The 17,426-nt window shown below is 45.8% G+C and overlaps 1 protein-coding gene across 1 annotated transcript in view; it reads left to right on the forward strand.

Annotated features, from left to right (window-relative positions):
• Positions 1–17,426, forward strand: part of GABRA4 (gamma-aminobutyric acid type A receptor subunit alpha4) — an 84,630-nt gene that overhangs the window by 34,800 nt on the left and 32,404 nt on the right. The window contains exon 7 of the mRNA XM_054989867.1: positions 4,490–4,642. Within this exon, the coding sequence (XP_054845842.1) occupies positions 4,490–4,642 (153 nt within the window). The remainder of the gene's footprint in view (positions 1–4,489; positions 4,643–17,426) is intronic.

Genomic DNA, 17,426 nt, shown 5'->3' on the forward strand with positions numbered 1-17,426 from the left:
TTAAAGCTTAATAAATATTACTGCTGACTTTGTGTACTGTTGGGAAATAACAACAGGTAGGAACAGCAAGAGAAGCAGCAGGGTTTAAAGATCTGTGAGAATCTGCTGCTGTTCCTTTAAACGGATGGCTTTCTTACGTGAATACGCTGCTAAAAATTCTATTCGTGGTACAGTTAAAAAGCTGTAGCAGAGATCATGACAGAATTAGGCGACAGAGGGAGCAGATGTAGCAAACAGATTTCTGAGTGACATTATTGATAGCAAGACGAAGCAATATTTTCGTAACGTATTGGATATTATCAGAAAGTGGGATAGCATCGATCCATCATGGAACAACTAGCCAAGATTCTCGTTCTATCCTCCAGGAAACTGCCTCCCTTAACTTGGTCACATCTCAGCATGTGCTTATAATCTGTTTGGCATACTAGTTCATGGGAGGCAATGAAAAGAATATTCTTCTCAACCAGATGGCTTTATATTTTCTTCTTCTGCATTCAAATCCCTGGTTTAAAATTAAGTTTGAATAGCAGCCAAAATTTTGGAGTGATTATTTCATACTAGAATTTCCAGCAGAAGGATCAAGTTGTTTATAGCCTCCCTTTGTGTAGGTGGGTGGGTGGAGGAAGATGGGTGGGAGAGTGGCAATTAACTGAGCAGTTCTATCCTGCTTTGGCTTTCAGAGGCAAATTTGCACTGTATGGAATAAAGACCAATGGGAAGAGAGATGTTCCCTCCTGCATTGCTGCCCCCTAGAGCAGGTTCACTCAACTTGCTTCCCATCAGCATGAACCGCTGAAGTTGGCCCACCATGGGTTCAATAAACATCCAGTCTTTATTGCCTGCCAAGAACAGGGGTAGCAGGCCAACAGGATTGGAGTCCAGGGGCACCTTAGAGACCAGTAAGATTTTCAGAGTGTGAGCTTTCAAGAGTCATGGTGCCCTTCTTCAGTCACTTTTTTATAGCATATCTTTCGGCATGGGTGAGGTTGTTTCGTGGGAGATGGTGTTTCTTGATCAGGTTAGTTTGGGCTGAGTGGCAAAAACATTCTATGGAGAGATCTAATGTGGTATTGCGACTGGTGTGTGTGTGTGTGGGGGGGGGGAATCTAAGTAGAGTCTTTTTTCCTGTAGTGTGAGGTGGGTGGCAATTGGTGGTTGTCCATTGGAAGGTTGGAGAGATGACGGTGTAGGGAGAGGAGGAGATTTTTAAGCATCCAGTAGTCTGCCAACACATACCTTGTGACATTGATTTGACAGTTCAAATGTTCACATAGGCAATATCATTTAAGAAGGAATTGGTGCTTGATTTATGCTGCATAAAAGCCACACTCAAATCAGAAGAGGCATCTTTTTAATGCTTAATTACAGCCATGCAGGACAGTTCAGATCAATTAAAAAAAAACACCCCTCCCCATTCATGGATATGAGACAAGGGAAAGACAGATGCCCTCTTTTTTCCATGAAAAATCTTAATATTTATATTGATTGTATGAAATGTGTTCCACAGGCTGCAACTGCAGGCGTTCTTATCATTCATACATACAAGTGATCCTTCTTTGCATGCTAAGAACTGCCATATATTTTTTTCCTCCACTGATTTTGTGGAGCAAATCCCATTTCTTAATTTTTTGTCATTTATTTTTGGTCTTAATTGCTTTTCGTTATTGTACTTCTCCACCATGTTGGTTTTGATCAAGGACTTCTCTAAATCGTCCTACTCATTTCAATCTTTCCTGACACATCTTGACATGTTTGGTGTTACTGCAGCTTCTGTTTAAAGCCTGGAAGCCTCTAGGAGTGGGATACAAATTGGAAATTAAAGAGATCCAGTTTGGTGCAGTGGTTAAGAGCGGCAGGACTCTAATCTGGAGAGCCAGGTTTGATTCCCCACTCCTCTGCTTGAAGCCAGCTGGGTGACCTTGGGTCAGTCACAGCTCTCTCAGAGCTCTCTCAGCCCCACCCACCTCACAGGGTGATTATTGTGAGGATAATAATAACACACTTCGTAAACTGCTCTGAGTGTGGCATGAAGTTGTCCTGAAGGGCGGTATATAAATCAAATGTTATTATTACTAATGTTATATAACTCAAGGCGAACATTATTTATGAATGATGTAGTGTGACTTAAATGACAGGGTGATTATAAAGATAAATGAAAAAATATTACTTGATTTTTTAAAAATGTCTATTTAATATGCCTGCTGTTAGACTACATGAAACCATTCTTTCATTAAGAGTTTTAAAGGTAAATGCTCAGGATCACACACCGTTTTCTCATATATGATTTATTCAGTGTTCAGCTACAGTAGCACCTTTAAGACTAACCAACTTTATTGTAGCATAAGCTTTTAAGAGCCACAGCTATTTTCGTCAGATGCAACCTTATTGTAGTATAAGCTTTCAAGAACCACAGCTCTCTTCGTCAGATGCATCTGATGATGCATCTGATGAAGAAAGCTGTGACTCTCGAAAGCTTATGCTACAATAAAGTTGGTCAGTCTTAAAGGTGCTACTGGACTCTTTACTATTTTGCTACTGCAGACTAACACTGCTAACTCCTCTGGATCTATGTTCAGCTACAGCTACTGTATTTGGGACCTCAAACAATTTGTGTCAGTGTGATGGCATGTCTTTTATAGGCTATTGTATTGGGGCCTTCTGCTATGAGTGTTTATTGCAGCAGAGTTGAGGAAAGTCTTGGGAACATCTACTGCAAGCTGAGAAAGATCTATGCTGAGCTTCTGTGTTTTCCTCTGTTAGCAGGTATTTGAGAGGGCTAAAGGCAAGAGCCTTTCAGTATGAGCCAAAGGGCAAGAGCCAAAGCACTGGTCCAGGACTAGCCCAGGATATTGGAGTTATAAAATTAAATATAATTAAATATATGCACAGCTAGCACATGAGTGTCATGCCAAGCAGAGGAGCCTTGTGGGCGGAAGTTTCTTTCTTTCTTTCTTTCTTTCTTTCTTTCTTTCTTTCTTTCTTTCTTTCTTTCTTTCTTTCTTTCTTTCTTTCTTTCTTTCTTTCTTTCTTCCTTCCTTCCTTCCTTCCTTCCTTCCTTCCTTCCTTCCTTCCTTCCTTCCTACCTACTTACCTACCTACCTACCTACCTACCTACCTACCTACCTACCTACCTACCTACCTACCTACCTACCTACCTAATCCAATGGAGCAGCAGATAAGGTAGGTGGAAGTCCAGCTTATAGGAGAGAACCAATGGGGGCAATGCTAATCAAAGATTCTTATCAGAAACTATGCTATAGCAAGTCATATCACTGGTCTGTCTAATGTAGTATTGTCAGCTTTGATTGGTACTAGATCACCAGGGTCTTGGACAGAAAAAGATCTTTCCAAGCAGATTCTACAGGAGGTCTTTTCAGTGGAGATACCAGGGGTTGGGACCTGTTTTATGCCAAACATATGCTTTTCCGCTAAGCCACAGCCCCTCCCCATAGGATATATTTCATTTCATTTCATTAGATTTATATCACGCCCTCCCCACGTATGGGCTCAGGGCAGCTAACATCAATAAACATCAATAAATACAGTCTTAAAAACACACAAAACTATAAAAGTTATCACCAATCACAGTAATTCAATTCCAGGTGTCGTTAAAATACATAGGCCACTGTAAAAGGTATACGCTCAGATTCCACAGGATCTGCTGTGGAATGGCACCCAGAGCAAGATGGAAAACAGGGCATGGCGGTCAGAAAAAAAGAGGGAAGAGGGAATGGACGCTGGTCCTCAACCAAAGGCCCGGTGGAACATCACCATCTTACAGGCTCTGCGGAACTGCAACAGATCCCGCAGGGCCTGAATTTCCAACTGGAGTGCATTCCAGCAGACCGGAGCCAGAGCTGAAAAGGCCCTGACCCTGGTTAAGGATAGGCGAACAAAGCATAAGGAATGATTGAACAGTGCCTAATCATTCACATTGACATTCTTCCTCCTGGATAGCATTTATAGATGTATTGACTCAATGTGGCTTTCATTTATCATTATATATTTTATATTATATATCCTGATGTACGTTCACAAAACCCTGAAGGGCTTAAAATAGTCTCTCAGATGAGGCACTGACTGAGCTGCAACTGATAGAGCTTTAACAACATAAGAGCATCGTGTGGTTTCAGGCCAAGTGAATACAACGTGATAGTCAAAAAGAGTAAGAGTCCAGTAACACCTATAAGATTAACAAAATTTGCGACGGTATGAGTTTTCAAAGTGTAGTAGGGTATGAGCTTTGGAGTGATCTGTGACTCGTGAAAGCTTATACCCTACCACAAATGTTGTTCGTCTTACAGGTGCTACTGGACTCTTGCTCTTTTCTGCTGCTACAGGCAGGCAAACACAGCTACCCATCTTGATCTGTCCCCATAAATACCATGTGGATTGTGAGTTTTTGCCCCTTATATTTAATACTGGGTGTTTTGAAATAGACAAAATATTGCTTATAGAGCACAAAACATTGTTTTCATTTTTTTTGTAGGAGAATATATTGTTATGACAGTATACTTCCATCTCCGACGGAAAATGGGTTATTTCATGATACAGACGTATATCCCGTGCATCATGACTGTGATCCTTTCCCAGGTTTCATTTTGGATCAATAAGGAGTCTGTTCCTGCCAGAACTGTTTTTGGTAAGTGCAGAAAATACCTTCTGTGTCTTTCATCTTCTCTGTAATTAGTGTATCACCTGCTACTGTGACAGGCAGGGATGGCAGAAGAAGGATGGAGAGAGGATCCCTATGTAGCATGGAAGCCCAGGGTGACATTTTGTATTTCCTGTGACACTCCATAATTGTTAAGCTAGGGGCCATGTTGGGGGGTACATTTTGCTTTCAGTGCAGTAGCACGCCCAAATGCAATACAAAACCGAATGGCAGCTATTCAGGTATGTGGGGGTGGAGAGTCATCGCTGATTTATGGCGACCCCTGGTGGGGTTTTCATGGCAAGAGGTGGTTTGTGATTGCCTGCCTCTACAACCCTGGTCTTCGTTGGAGGTCTCCCACCCAATTACTAACCAAGATCTAATGAGATCAGACTCACCTGAGCTATCCAGGTCAGGGCCGTTCAGGTATAACATAATCAAAAATTAAAGGATACTAAAGGGAGCCACTGCTGTTCTTTGTAATCGCATGGCAGGGGTAGAGGGAACAGGTTTTTCTTAGGACTAATTTTTCTCACTGCTTCACATTCAGTTCAGCTTTCTGTGCTTGGACTGGGATTCAGCTGTCTCTCTTTGCAGTTCATGCAATAGCTATCCTGGGAAATCTTTTTGCATAAATCTGAGCAAGTTTGGCAGTGAGTAGGTAATCCATTGTTACATTTTAATGTCTTTCTTGTATATAGTAATTCACCAAATCAATTTTGTACCTTTCCATCAGATACATGCAATGCACATTTATGTCTTTGCTGCTTTCTCATCATTGCAGCCCATTTATTTTGGTCCATTAAGGTTAATGAAATCCACTGAGAACAGAATCCACTGTGTCTGGAAAACTCTGCTCTGAGTCCTGCTACTTGGTTGTGGTAGAATGTAACATTAAATTGTCATAGGGAGACAGATCTCAAGAGCTGGCCGTTGTGTCTGTGGTAGTCAACACTAGGCAGAACCAAACTGGGTTTCTGTCTTCAGTATGCTTCCCCAGGGTTTGGTACCTGCTTTCTTAGGAGCCGAGACCTCTCTGTTCTTGTTACTGGATTTGCACAGCAGCACACTTCTTGTTTCTAGAACCTGCCAGCGCTGCAGCCTTTGCATATGTAGTCTTGTACTAGCCCAGCTAACAAGCTAACTAGATGCAGATGAGGCACTTCATGCTTTATACTTCCTAGGGAGCTGCAGAACACGCCCAGAAACTCATTGTTCCTGCTGCCTGTACTGCAGAGGCGGTGGTGATTGTGGCTGAGGTGGTCCTTGAAACAGAAGGACGAGAAGGACCATTTATTTGAGCGGAAGGTTGGGATGAGTGGAATGTGCAGTGATTTAAGCAGTTGAAAGATTCTGGCTTAGAAGCTTGGGTGTCCTCATATTCTGTTTCCAGAGTCAGCTCAGATCTCTCTGGAAAGCAGGATTTGAGTCCAGTGGCACCTTAGAGACCAACAAGATTTCCAGGGTGTAAGCTTTTGAGTGTCAGAGCTCCCTTCTTCAGACAATCTCTATGGCACCACTGGACTCCAGTCCTGCTGTTCTACTACAGACCAACACAGCAACCCATCTAACCCTTTCCTCTGGAAAGTAGCAAGCGTAAAGTCTCCCAACTAGTAATAGGAAGTGGCTGTAGCGTAGCTAAGGGGCTTCTCCTGGCTTTGTGAACCTTGGAGCTAAGATGGTAATGACTAGTTTTGCTTCTAAATAAATACTAGTACCACTTGGTAATTCCCTGAGTTTCACTTCAGTGTGCCTCAAGGCCTCAGGAGTGGTGGGGCCCCTAATGCACTCGAGGCCTTGGGGCTTTGCTGGAAAGTGTCATTGCATAATTGGGACAGATCCACAAAGGCAGATGAGTAATTTGTATAGGATCTTCTGAATTGCTGTTTCAAATGTAAATTCTTTGAGTTGGATGCTAACATTTATTTAGTGTTGATTGCCATTTAAACACAATTGGGTTAAAGGCATTCAAGATTCTCTGTAAAAATGTGTTCAGAGGCGGCGGCTGCTGCTTATTCAGTTTTGACTTGCTGCACCTGCACTCCAGCTTCTCTGTGGTGGTGGGTGAGGATGATAAAACAGCCCTGGGCAAGCTGAGTCGAGCGGCTCCCATCATACAGAGGACCCTTGGCTTGGAACCTGGATACGATGGTGTGAATGGGGACAATTGAGTGCAGGCTGCAGCCATTGTGACCGGACCGCTCTGAGCTGAATGGTTCCTGCAGCGCTACGAGTGCCCCGTGGACTCAGCTCTGTTCGGTCCTAACCACCAGCAGGCCTTCAGGGCATCGTCTAGGGTTGCTAACTCTGGCTTGGGAAATTCTTGGTGATTTGGGGGCAGAGACCAGGGAGGGTAGAATTTGGGTAGGGGGAGGGACCTCAGCAGGATATAATGCCATAGAATTCACCTTCCAGAGTTGCCATTTTCTCCAGGGAAAGTAATCTCTATAGCCAGAAGATCTACAGGTCTCACCTGGAGGTTGGCAACTATAGCAATGTCCCACTGGGACCATTCAGGGTAAATGAAAGGGCCACTCCATCCCAGTCCAGTATCTCGCTATACTGCCTTCCTGTCATTTCTTCTTCCTGTGAATACTATAATTGAACCTAGTCTGGTCTGTCTTCTACCAATGAGGCAATTGGTCTTTTGTCTGGTAGGAGGAAGCAGAGAGGAAGAGAAGTAGAACTGGAATTGGAGCTTAGACGCTCCGCTGCAAGTGGGCAGACACTGAAGACACATCTTGTTCCTTTGAAATGAATGCAATATCATTTCAGATCTTGGGTAAGATGCTGGGTATGACATATGGTTGCCAGGCTGAGCCCAGTGCCGATATCACTATGTCACTTCCAGGTACAACCCGGAAGTGGCAATGGGTAGCTCTAGGAATTGCCAGAAACTCTGTGGTGAATTCTATGGATTTATCATTGAATCCTGTCAATTTCTAGAGCTACCCATTGCCACTTCCGGGTTGTACCTGGAGTGAGGTGCCTGCATGGGAAGACACTGGCAATCTTTTTTTCCTCCCACTGCACTCAGAGCTATGTTGGACAACAGAAGTAATCAGCAGGAGGGATCCCTCCACTGAGACCCTACATGAAGGAAGAGCCAGTATGGCTCAGTGTAGTGGTTCAAGGGCTAGATTAGAATTTGAGAGGTCTGTGTTCAAGTCCATACTCTACCATGGAAGCTTGATAGGTGATATGTGACCAGCCACTCACTCTCTCAGCTTAGCTGACCTCTCAGGGTTGTTGGAAAGATGGAGAATGGAGAACCACAAATGTTTTCTGGAGTCTTTGGGACAGAAGACTCAGTTGACAAATGTATGTATATATAATGCCTTTTCAGAATTTCTTTCTCTGAAGCCCTGTTTGCCTCATTATGAATTCACCTTTTGTTGCCTGTCTCAAGAGGAGGCCTATTGAGATGAATGGAAGATTTGCCTATGTAAGGAGGGTGCCCTCAGGCCTGAATTTATAATGTCAGGCTTACTGATACTCTCTCCATTCTTCTCCTGCCTTGATGAGAGTGAATTGAAAAAGCAATTAGGAACATCGATTACTGGATATTAGAATGAAACACATTAAAATGCAATTTGGAAGAGGACACCGAAAGCAAAGCAGATAAAACACGCAGAGGCAGCACATGGGGCGCTAGGTGTGCGCGTGCTGGCTTCCTGGTGCAGGAGTGGAGAATGCAAGGGTGGAGAAAGCAGGCTTCTGAAGAAGATATCTCCCGAGACCTCACTTTATCATGCATCGGAGAAGGATTAATCAAGTGGAGGCCACTGAGCTGAAAGACCTATTACATTTTTACTGTACATTTTGGAGGAAAAAATGTAACAGGTTAAGATGAAAACTGGTGAGGGTCTAAAGGGGACGCCTTTCTATTAGAATGAGAAGTCTAAATATGTACGTGTCACATATCCCCCCTCCCCATCATATTTCTTTTCTTTAAAATGTGGTGTCATTGTTTGCGCTGTATCCAAAAACTAAAAGCCACCTTTTATTAGGAGCAACCAAAACAACACAAAACTGTGCAAGCTTTTGAGGTCTCCAGAACTCTTCATCATGATTAAAACCACCATATATCATCATGGATGATTAAAAACAAGGGAGGAATGGCGAAAGAAAAGAACAATCTTAAGGCCTTGCCTCCCAAGCATCCTCTGTAAAACGCTGCGCAGGTACAGTGCTAGTGTCAGGTTATACCCTTGGACTTCTGGGAGGAGGCAAAAAGAAAAAAAAGGATGCCGTTGCTAGGTTCGGTGCAAACCCTCGTTCCCCCTTCCCTTCACCACTTCTGGTCAAACAGGTTTTGCAGGTTTCTATAGTGCTTCAGAACAGTGAACAGAAATGTATGTCATTTCACTTAAGAATGCCTACGTTTCTTTTTCATATCAAAACACCCCCATAGTGGGGTACAGTAATATCAAGCAAAAATTTAAAAACACAAGAAATTAAACAAGTGAAGCAGGTGAAAATAAAATAAAATCTAATCAAAGACAGTCGAATCCTCTCAACAAGCAGAAACCGCAACCCATTGTGAAGGCCCTGAAGAATAAAAAGGAATAAAACGGTGAGGTCAAGTCTCATATGTTTTTTAGTTGTCCATTTTATAGGGAGATTCGTCTCAGATTTATTACCCCGTTACTCGATATGATCCCCAGTCATATAACCACTAATAATGCAAGGCTCCACTGGTTTTTAACTGATAAAAATTTTAGGATTACACCTTGCTAAATTTTGTGCATCTCTTTCTAAACTACAGGAATTGCATTTTAAAAGTCAGTTTTTTTCCCTTTATTGTATCCTTGCTTCATTAATTTGTATGCTTGTCTTAAGACCATAAAAATGAAACTTGAACTTGAACCCTGAGCAGGATAGCCCAGGCTGTTTAGATGTCTGAAGCTAAGCAGAGTCAGCCTTTCTTAGTACTTCAGTGGGAGACCCCCAAGGAAGACCAGGGTTGCTATGCACATAGCAATGCAGTGGCGCAAACCAACTCTAAACATGTCTTGCCTTGAAAACCCCTGCAGGGGTCACTATAAGTTGGCTGCAGCTTGACGGCACTCACCAGTACCACCTCAACCTGCCATCAAAATAAAAATACTGTTAGCATCCCCCCTGAAGAAATGATATTAGCCCTGTTTACAAGTTACATTGAACACATGTACAATCTGTGTACAGGTTACACTTGATTCTTTTTTATTCATGTGATGAGTATTTCTCCTGTTTTGTTCAACTAGCAACAAAGCCCATTGTGGGGAAAAATACAACGGGCTCTAGAAAGGGGAGGGTGGCCAGGTGGGCATTCCCTCCTCCTCCTCCATCACTGATCCCCGCCGGATGAAGACAGGGGGCAGGCATGGCCACCTTCTCTGCACCTGATCCTGGCCGGGTGAATGGGGGGCGGACATTGCCTCCTGTTCCACACCTGATCCTGGCTGGGTGAAGGGGAAGCAGGCATTGCCACCTGCTCTGTGCCTGACTTCGGCAGATGGGCATTGCCACCTGCTCCACTCCTGATCCTGGCCGACTGAAGGAGCGGGCCTTGCTGCCTGTTTCATGCCTGATTCCAGTGGAGTAAAGAAGGGACGAGCATTGCCTCCTACTCTGTGCCTGATTCCGGCTGGGTGAAGTGGGGGGGCATTGCCTCCTCCTCCACATCTGATCCAGGCTGGGTGAAGGGGGGCAGGCATTGCTTCATGCTCCGCTCCTGATCCCAGCTGGGTGAAGTCTGGGGGTGGGCATTGCCACCTGCTGCACTCCTGATCCTTGCCAGTTATAGTTGGGGGAGGGCATTGCCTCCTGCCCTGTGCCTGATCCAGGCTGGGTGGGGGATGGGAATTGTCCCCTGCTCCTTTCCTGATCCCAGCTGGATGAAGAGGGACAGGCATTGCCACCTGCTCTGCTTCTGATCCTGGCTGGGTGAAGGGGGGGTGGGCATTTCCTTCTGCTCTGCAGCTGATCCCAGCCAGGTGAAGGGGGGCGGTCATTGCCATCTGCTCCGCTCCTGATCCCACCTGCGTGACGGTGGGGAGCGGCATTGCCACCAGCTCAGTTTCTGATCTCAGTCGGGTGAAGGGGGGAGCGGGCTTTGCCACTTGCTTTGGTCCTGATCCAAGCCGGTTAAAGAGGGAATGGGCATTTCCACCTGCTCCGCTCCTGATCCAAGCTGGGTGATGGCAGAGGGCGGATATTGCCCCCTGTTCCACGCCTAATCTCAGCTGCGTAAAGGGTGGGCGGGCATTGCCACCTGCTCTGCACCTGATCCCAGCTGGGTGAGGGCGGTAGGCAGGCATTGCCATCTGCTCCATTCCTGATCTCGGCCTGGGCTTCCCTTCACAGCAGCGCCCTCTAGTGGTGCACCAGGGTAGGAAGTGAGTTGTCTTGAATACACTTAGCCTTTTATATAGTAGGATATGGGTATAGGTTAACATGTAACTGAACCCTCCCCCCCATTTATCAAGGTATTGGTCCCTGGTTTCATTTGTAAAGTGAATGCCTATTGATTGTTCCTTACAAACAGATGTACATTGTACATGTACAGTACATTCACTGTAACGTGAACAGGGCTAGTAATGTAGCGTTTAGGCAATCACTGTTCTCAGCATAACCTACCTCACACGGTTATTGTTGTGAAGTTAAAATGGAGGACGGGAGAATGGAATGCTCCCCTGAGCTGCTTGGAGATAGGGTGGGATAAAAACACACTAGATAAACAAATTTTGATAAATGGGTCCTTCACATGAAACTTACCTTTACTCCTATGATACGATGGATGGGAAATGCAAAGGGGGTGGGATCCTCGATGTGATATGACAGCTAGGAGTGTGCACTGAGAAAATTTCCATTTCCGTTTCAGTTCCAGGGCATTCTGGAATAATTTCATTCCATTACGGTTTGTTCTGGCTGGGGCAGCGCCAGCTCGAATCTGGGCCGATTCCAGATGACTAACCTTAAGGCGCTTCATGCCGTCCTCTTCCGGATCGCGACGGGGAAAATGCGAAAAATTGTGTTTCCTCGTGCGAGTTTTGCGCGTCGTCGTGCAAAACTCGCGCGAGGAAACGTGATTTTTCGCATTTTCCCCGTCGCGATCCGGAAGAGGACGGCATGAAGCGCCTTAAGGTTAGTCATCTGGAATCGGCCCTGATCTGGTTTTTCTTTTGTTTGTTTGTTTTCATGAGTTTCAGCTTGTTGCTTGTGTGCAAGCAGGCATTGACCACGCATGCGCAGATGTACTCTATTCTTTTCAGGGGTGGGTAGGAAAATTATGCTCTGGGGCAGGTGTTTTTGCATGCAACAGAACCCAAATTCCACGGAACCTCCCTGTAAGCCATTGATTCATCAAGTCTGAGAGCACACAACGATGGGGATCCATATTTATGGACACCAAGGAATGCTTGGGGGAAGCATGCATCAAGGGGAGTGTTGGGCAGCTGTGCATGTGTGCACACACTGCTCTTTTCAAGGGGGGAGGGTGTTGAGGAAATGAAGCTCTATAACAAATACTTGTTTTAGTGCCAAAGCCAGTAAATTATTACCATTGAGTTGTGCTGTTATGCCACGTTTATCTGTGCCTTGTAGATTTGTTTCCATGATGAGGGGTGGATCCTCTTCACCCCAATCTGTTTTGCAGCAGCCTGGGGCTCCCTCTTTGAACCCACCACCCTGTGTTTGTATTGTGTGTCCAAGCACAGAGAAAGGAAGAGCTAGATGTTGCTTTTTCCTTCGTGGGAAGGAAAGTAGAGGAGGATGGCCCTCTTTTTAGCCTATTTTTTACTAGCAAAAATGGACAGGTTGCTGGCTGCCAGTCTCCCTTTCCGACCAAAAACCTGTTAACTCAGAGTTGAATGCAAAGGAAAAAGGGGAAATCACAGGAGGACAAGCAGTGAGTGAGAGGGTGCTGTTGCTGTGCCAGAAAATAAAAAGTACGACCAGATCGGTCCTTCCGCGTGGAATGCTGATCTGGAAAGACTTGGGTGTGCAAGTGTGCAGTGTATATGCCTGCTGCCTCCCCGTCATTTAACACTGGGTTAACAGTTTTAATCAGAAAAGGCCAAAGAGCCAGAAGGCTTTCTGGGCCAGATGAAACTCCTCCTGATGTTCCTCGACCCGCTGCCTTTGGAGGACTTGTTTAGTCACAGTGGTGGCACCGTGTCACCTAAGTGAAGGGCGGCAGCGGCAGCAGCAGGAGGTCACAGAATGGGCACGAACGAGTTCCACATACTTGGGATCTCCTCAGTGCAGCTCTTCTTCAAGGATGACTTTTTCTTTCAAATTTTCACCCTCGTCTGTGTAACACTGTTGTTGTTGTTGTTTCAGCTCGATTTTTCCATTATGCACACCCCTAAATGACATCTTGGTGAGGCAATAACGCCTAGTTATAGTGGGAGTAGTTTCAGGTAGGGGTGTGCATAAAAAAGGTATAATTCAGATCTACATACCCGGAATACCATAAATATTGACTATTCCTGATATCCGGGTCAGATTGCATACTCCGATTCAGGTTTCTTTTAGAGAATCCTGTATATATTCAGCCGTTCCCTATGAGGGAAACTACCCCGGGGGCTGGGGGGAGGCATTTTTCAAACCAGCTCCACCAAACCTTCAGGTACCCAAGTCCTTCCTGTCCACCACAGGCTCTCCCAAGTTTCTGGAAGACTGGACCCCGGGTTCCAATTCTGTGGACCCCAGAACAAGCTGCCCCCAGCGACTCTCCTTTGTTTCTTATGTGGGTAAACATCCCAAGGCTTCCCAGGGCAAAGAAACCTTAAGCAAAGGGGCAGCCCATGGCCAAAAGCCCATCCCAGTGCACATCCCATTCCCAACACACACTGAACCCACAGAGTCAAGTAGAACCAAACTAAAGCAAGGGAACCAACATCAAACCAGAGAATCCCTCCAGAACCAAACCGAAGCAAGGGAACCAACATCAAACCAGAGAATCCCTCCAGAACCAAACCGAAGCAAGGGAACCAACATCAAACCAGAGAATCCCTCCAGAACCAAACCGAAGCAAGGGAACCAACATCAAACCAGAGAATCCCTCCAGAACCAAACCGAAGCAAGGGAACCAACATGAAACCAGAGAATCCCTCCAGAACCAAACCGAAGCAAGGAACACTGAAACAAGTAAATAAACAGCACGCAAGGATTGCTTAAGCAACTCTGCACCACAAGAAGCAACAAGTAAATAAACAGCACGCCACTGCTTAAGCGACTCCTCCTCCAAGAAGCAACAAGTAAACAGCAAGCCACTGCTCAAGCAACTTCCCCTGCCCAAAGAACAAATCTTAATAATATATGAACACTACTAACAAGCAGCAAAGCAGGCAGCTCTTGTCTTTAAATGAACACAACCAGGAAAAGTTCTCTCTCCAACGCACATCCATTGGCTACTCCCCCCCCCCCCCCGAAACAAAATAACAAAAACAGCTCCGATAAGCAGCCGGCCAGCTTTTTAAACTGGCCTAAACTGAGTTTGACAGATGAAATTGAATATATTCAATCTTTTCCAGCATTAATATTTTTCATAACCCAATTTTATTAGGGATTCTCTAATATGATTCACTATATTCAGATTTCTGCTCCTACACCCTGTTGTATCTGTTTTCTCTGAATGTCCTGTTGTTCATTATTGTACTTGCTGAGTTAATGTCCTACTTGCTGGTCATATTGCATTTCACTTGCACTGCGTGATCCACCTTGGATCTCAGAGAGAAAGGCAGAGTATAAACAAACAACGCTGAATTCGCCATTATCCGAGTTTATATTTGGTATATTAATCCCAAATCACACACCTCTGGTTGCAGAGTTGTGAGGGAGGGGGAGTCCTGTTAAAAGTCCTTCTGCCTTTTGTTGTCTCCTCTGAGAAGGCTGTTGATGACCGCATTGCAATGCATTTTCTGTACTGTAGCATTTACAGTAATAAGGAGTAATTTGCTTGTCAGCGTTGCATTCCAAAGTCTAAATGTTACTAAAATACTCTAGTTTCTATGGAAATTTTCTCACTAGCAGCCTTTAGCTAAGTTTGGAAAATTCCATCATGCTCAGAAAGGCAATTCAGAGCTCATCCCTCATGCCCATTCTTGTGAAAGGAGCTTCGGGTCGCTCAGGTCTGTGTTTATCTTGCCCGATTTGATTTGGGCCAAGCAGACAGACATCGAGAGATCTTTCTACTTGCGTTTCTCTCTCTTGAGGCAGGCAGGAAGATGCTGCAAACCCAGGATTTTTTGTATGACTGAAAACATTTGTATAAAAAGCTCCGATACTGCTGATACTAGGGTTACCAACCTTAGGCCTGGAGTTCTCTTGGAATTACAACTGATTTCCACACTATTGGAATTACAACTGATTTCCAGGGATCTGTTCCTCTGGAGAAAATGGCATCTTTGAGGGGCAGATTTTGTGGTATGCCATAGAGTCTAGGGGAAACAGAAATCCTAGCATGCAATCACATCCCTGCTGAGTGTCCCCCAAACACTGCCTTTCTTAGGCGGAACCTCCAACTCACCTGCCATTTCCCTTGCCAAGTTGGCAGTCCTATTTGATGCACAAACCCCTGCCCCAGAGGACTTACCTGGGCCAATTTCAATTAACAGAGATATACTTGGGCCCCTTTCGCACCTACAGTTTAAAGCGCCATTTCTGAGCAGTCGGGGCGATTGCAGTGGCTTCGGCTTGGCACCGCTCCTTTCACACTGTTCCCAGCAGTTTCGATTTGGCCTCTTGTGATTTCTTTCAAACCTGCTTCGAAGCCTCTGTTCAGGTTCGGGCTTTCGGGGCATTGCAGTGCACGTCACTTTTAAAAAAAACTTTGAATGTGCATGATAATGTTTCTACATTACTACATCTTCTGACCAACAAGGCACCCCATGCTCCCCCTTCAACCACCCACCTCCACCTCACTCTTCCCGGGGGTAAGGCAGGAGTTCCCTCCCCAAGGGTAAGGCATGGTGGGGGGGGGAGCAGACTCCCCCTCACCATGGAGAGTGGGTGCCCCCCCCACCAGGAGAGTGGGCACCTCAGCCAAGCTGTGGCTTGGCATGTCACATCTGAGCCAGGAGTGGGTATGAATCTGCTCCCCCCCCCCCCCCACCGTGCCTTACCCCTGGGGAGGGAAATCCTGCCTTACCCTTGGGAAGAGTGGGGTGGGGTTGGGTGGTTAACAGGAGGGCTGCAGAGGAGAGCAGCTGCCCCAGCTGAGCTGCTGTGAGCCCATTCTGCTTGCATGGGAGGGCTGCAGAGTGGCCAAAAAATGGTGGAAAAGGAGTTCAGAGAGCTGACTTTTAATTCCACACAAACCAATCAGCTCCCAGGGAAAAGGAGGCGGGGGAACCGCTGCAAAATGTTCACACTGGCATTAATCGGGTCAGCCCCGACTGGGCAGCTGATTAAAACCTAACATTGCAGTATGTCCGCAGGGAGAAAAAATGGGGTGATGGGGGTGGGGAGTGGCACGATGTCCCATGACTAGCTTGCAAGTGTGAAACCCCTGCAAACATGGGGCGCGGAACAAGTACGGACATGCTTTAAGATCCGAGTGCGAAAAGTTCCTTGGTCAGGGTGGTCATTTTTATTTCCTGTGCAAAATTGGAACCAGCCAGGTTTTTGAGGAACCTGATTGGAGGAACAGAGGGATGGGGCTCTGAGCATGCAAATAGGAAACAGGAAATGCAGTCGCTTGGTGCGTTTGCGTCATCTTCTCCCCCCGCCCCACCTTTTTTAGCTCTTAATGGAGAGTTGTCAGGGTCAGAACTACATGGAAATGATCTGACTTAAGAACCTTAAAAAGACTGGAGAGGCTGCTGGTTGTGATGAGAAAAAATACTCGTCCGAGGACCAAGCTAGAAGTGACGAATTACACTTGAATGGCAAGTGAACAGACTCACGTGTATTCCTCCCTGTTCACTTGCGCTCCGCTTGCGCTACCGAGTGGAGTGCAAGTGGAGCGCAAGTGAACAGGGAGGAATACACGTGAGTCTGTTCACTTGCCATTCAAGCGTAATTCGTCACTTCTAGCTTGGCCCTGCGGGAGCGAATTAAGCCAGGGCAAAGGAGTAAGGAAAGGTGGTGGGCAGTTCAGGCAGCCGTACCCAAGGGAGAAACCTGCTTTCTCTCCCCCAGCACTCCACAGGTCAGTTGTCAGCCCCAGCCAGCTTGTTGCAGCCCTGCTGAAGGTACAGTCCAGTGCACAGAGACTCATGGAAATTAATTTATGCACTGGATCTCATCTCACCTACCATTTAAAAAAAATTATCCTATGTGATGGCATTTTTTAAAATAAAAAAAAATCTCGTCAACTGGCAGCAAAAGACTTCTGACCATCAACGAAGAGACATCCTTTCTTCAGGGGGGGTGCTAACAGTGTTTTAGGGGCCTCTCCTGCAGCTGTGTTCCTGCAGTCCATTTGAGGGACTCGCGTTTTTGAGGGCTCCCTACCTGGAGGCAAGTTCAGGTGCTAACTGACTGTGGTGGAAGGTGAGCAGAGCATCATCCGGAAGGGCCAACTGGGAGGTGGATCTGGCGTAGAGGGGCAATCCCCTGGAAAGTTCTCCTGCCCTGAGTCTTGTTGAAGTGAAAGGGAGCTGAGCCAAAGGGACTTTTGGGTGGATTGTGCTGGGCCAGGGAGAGAGGGGACTTCCCTGTGGTGGCTCCCCACTTCTGGAATTCCCTCTACCCACATAATGTTCTGATTTTCAGACTGCAGGCTGAATCTTTTTTATCAGCCTAAGCCTTTGATTGAGTCTGTTGATTTGTTCTGCTTGAA

Source organism: Eublepharis macularius, chromosome 10, assembly GCF_028583425.1.
Source record: "Eublepharis macularius isolate TG4126 chromosome 10, MPM_Emac_v1.0, whole genome shotgun sequence".
Classification (NCBI taxonomy): domain Eukaryota; kingdom Metazoa; phylum Chordata; class Lepidosauria; order Squamata; family Eublepharidae; genus Eublepharis; species Eublepharis macularius.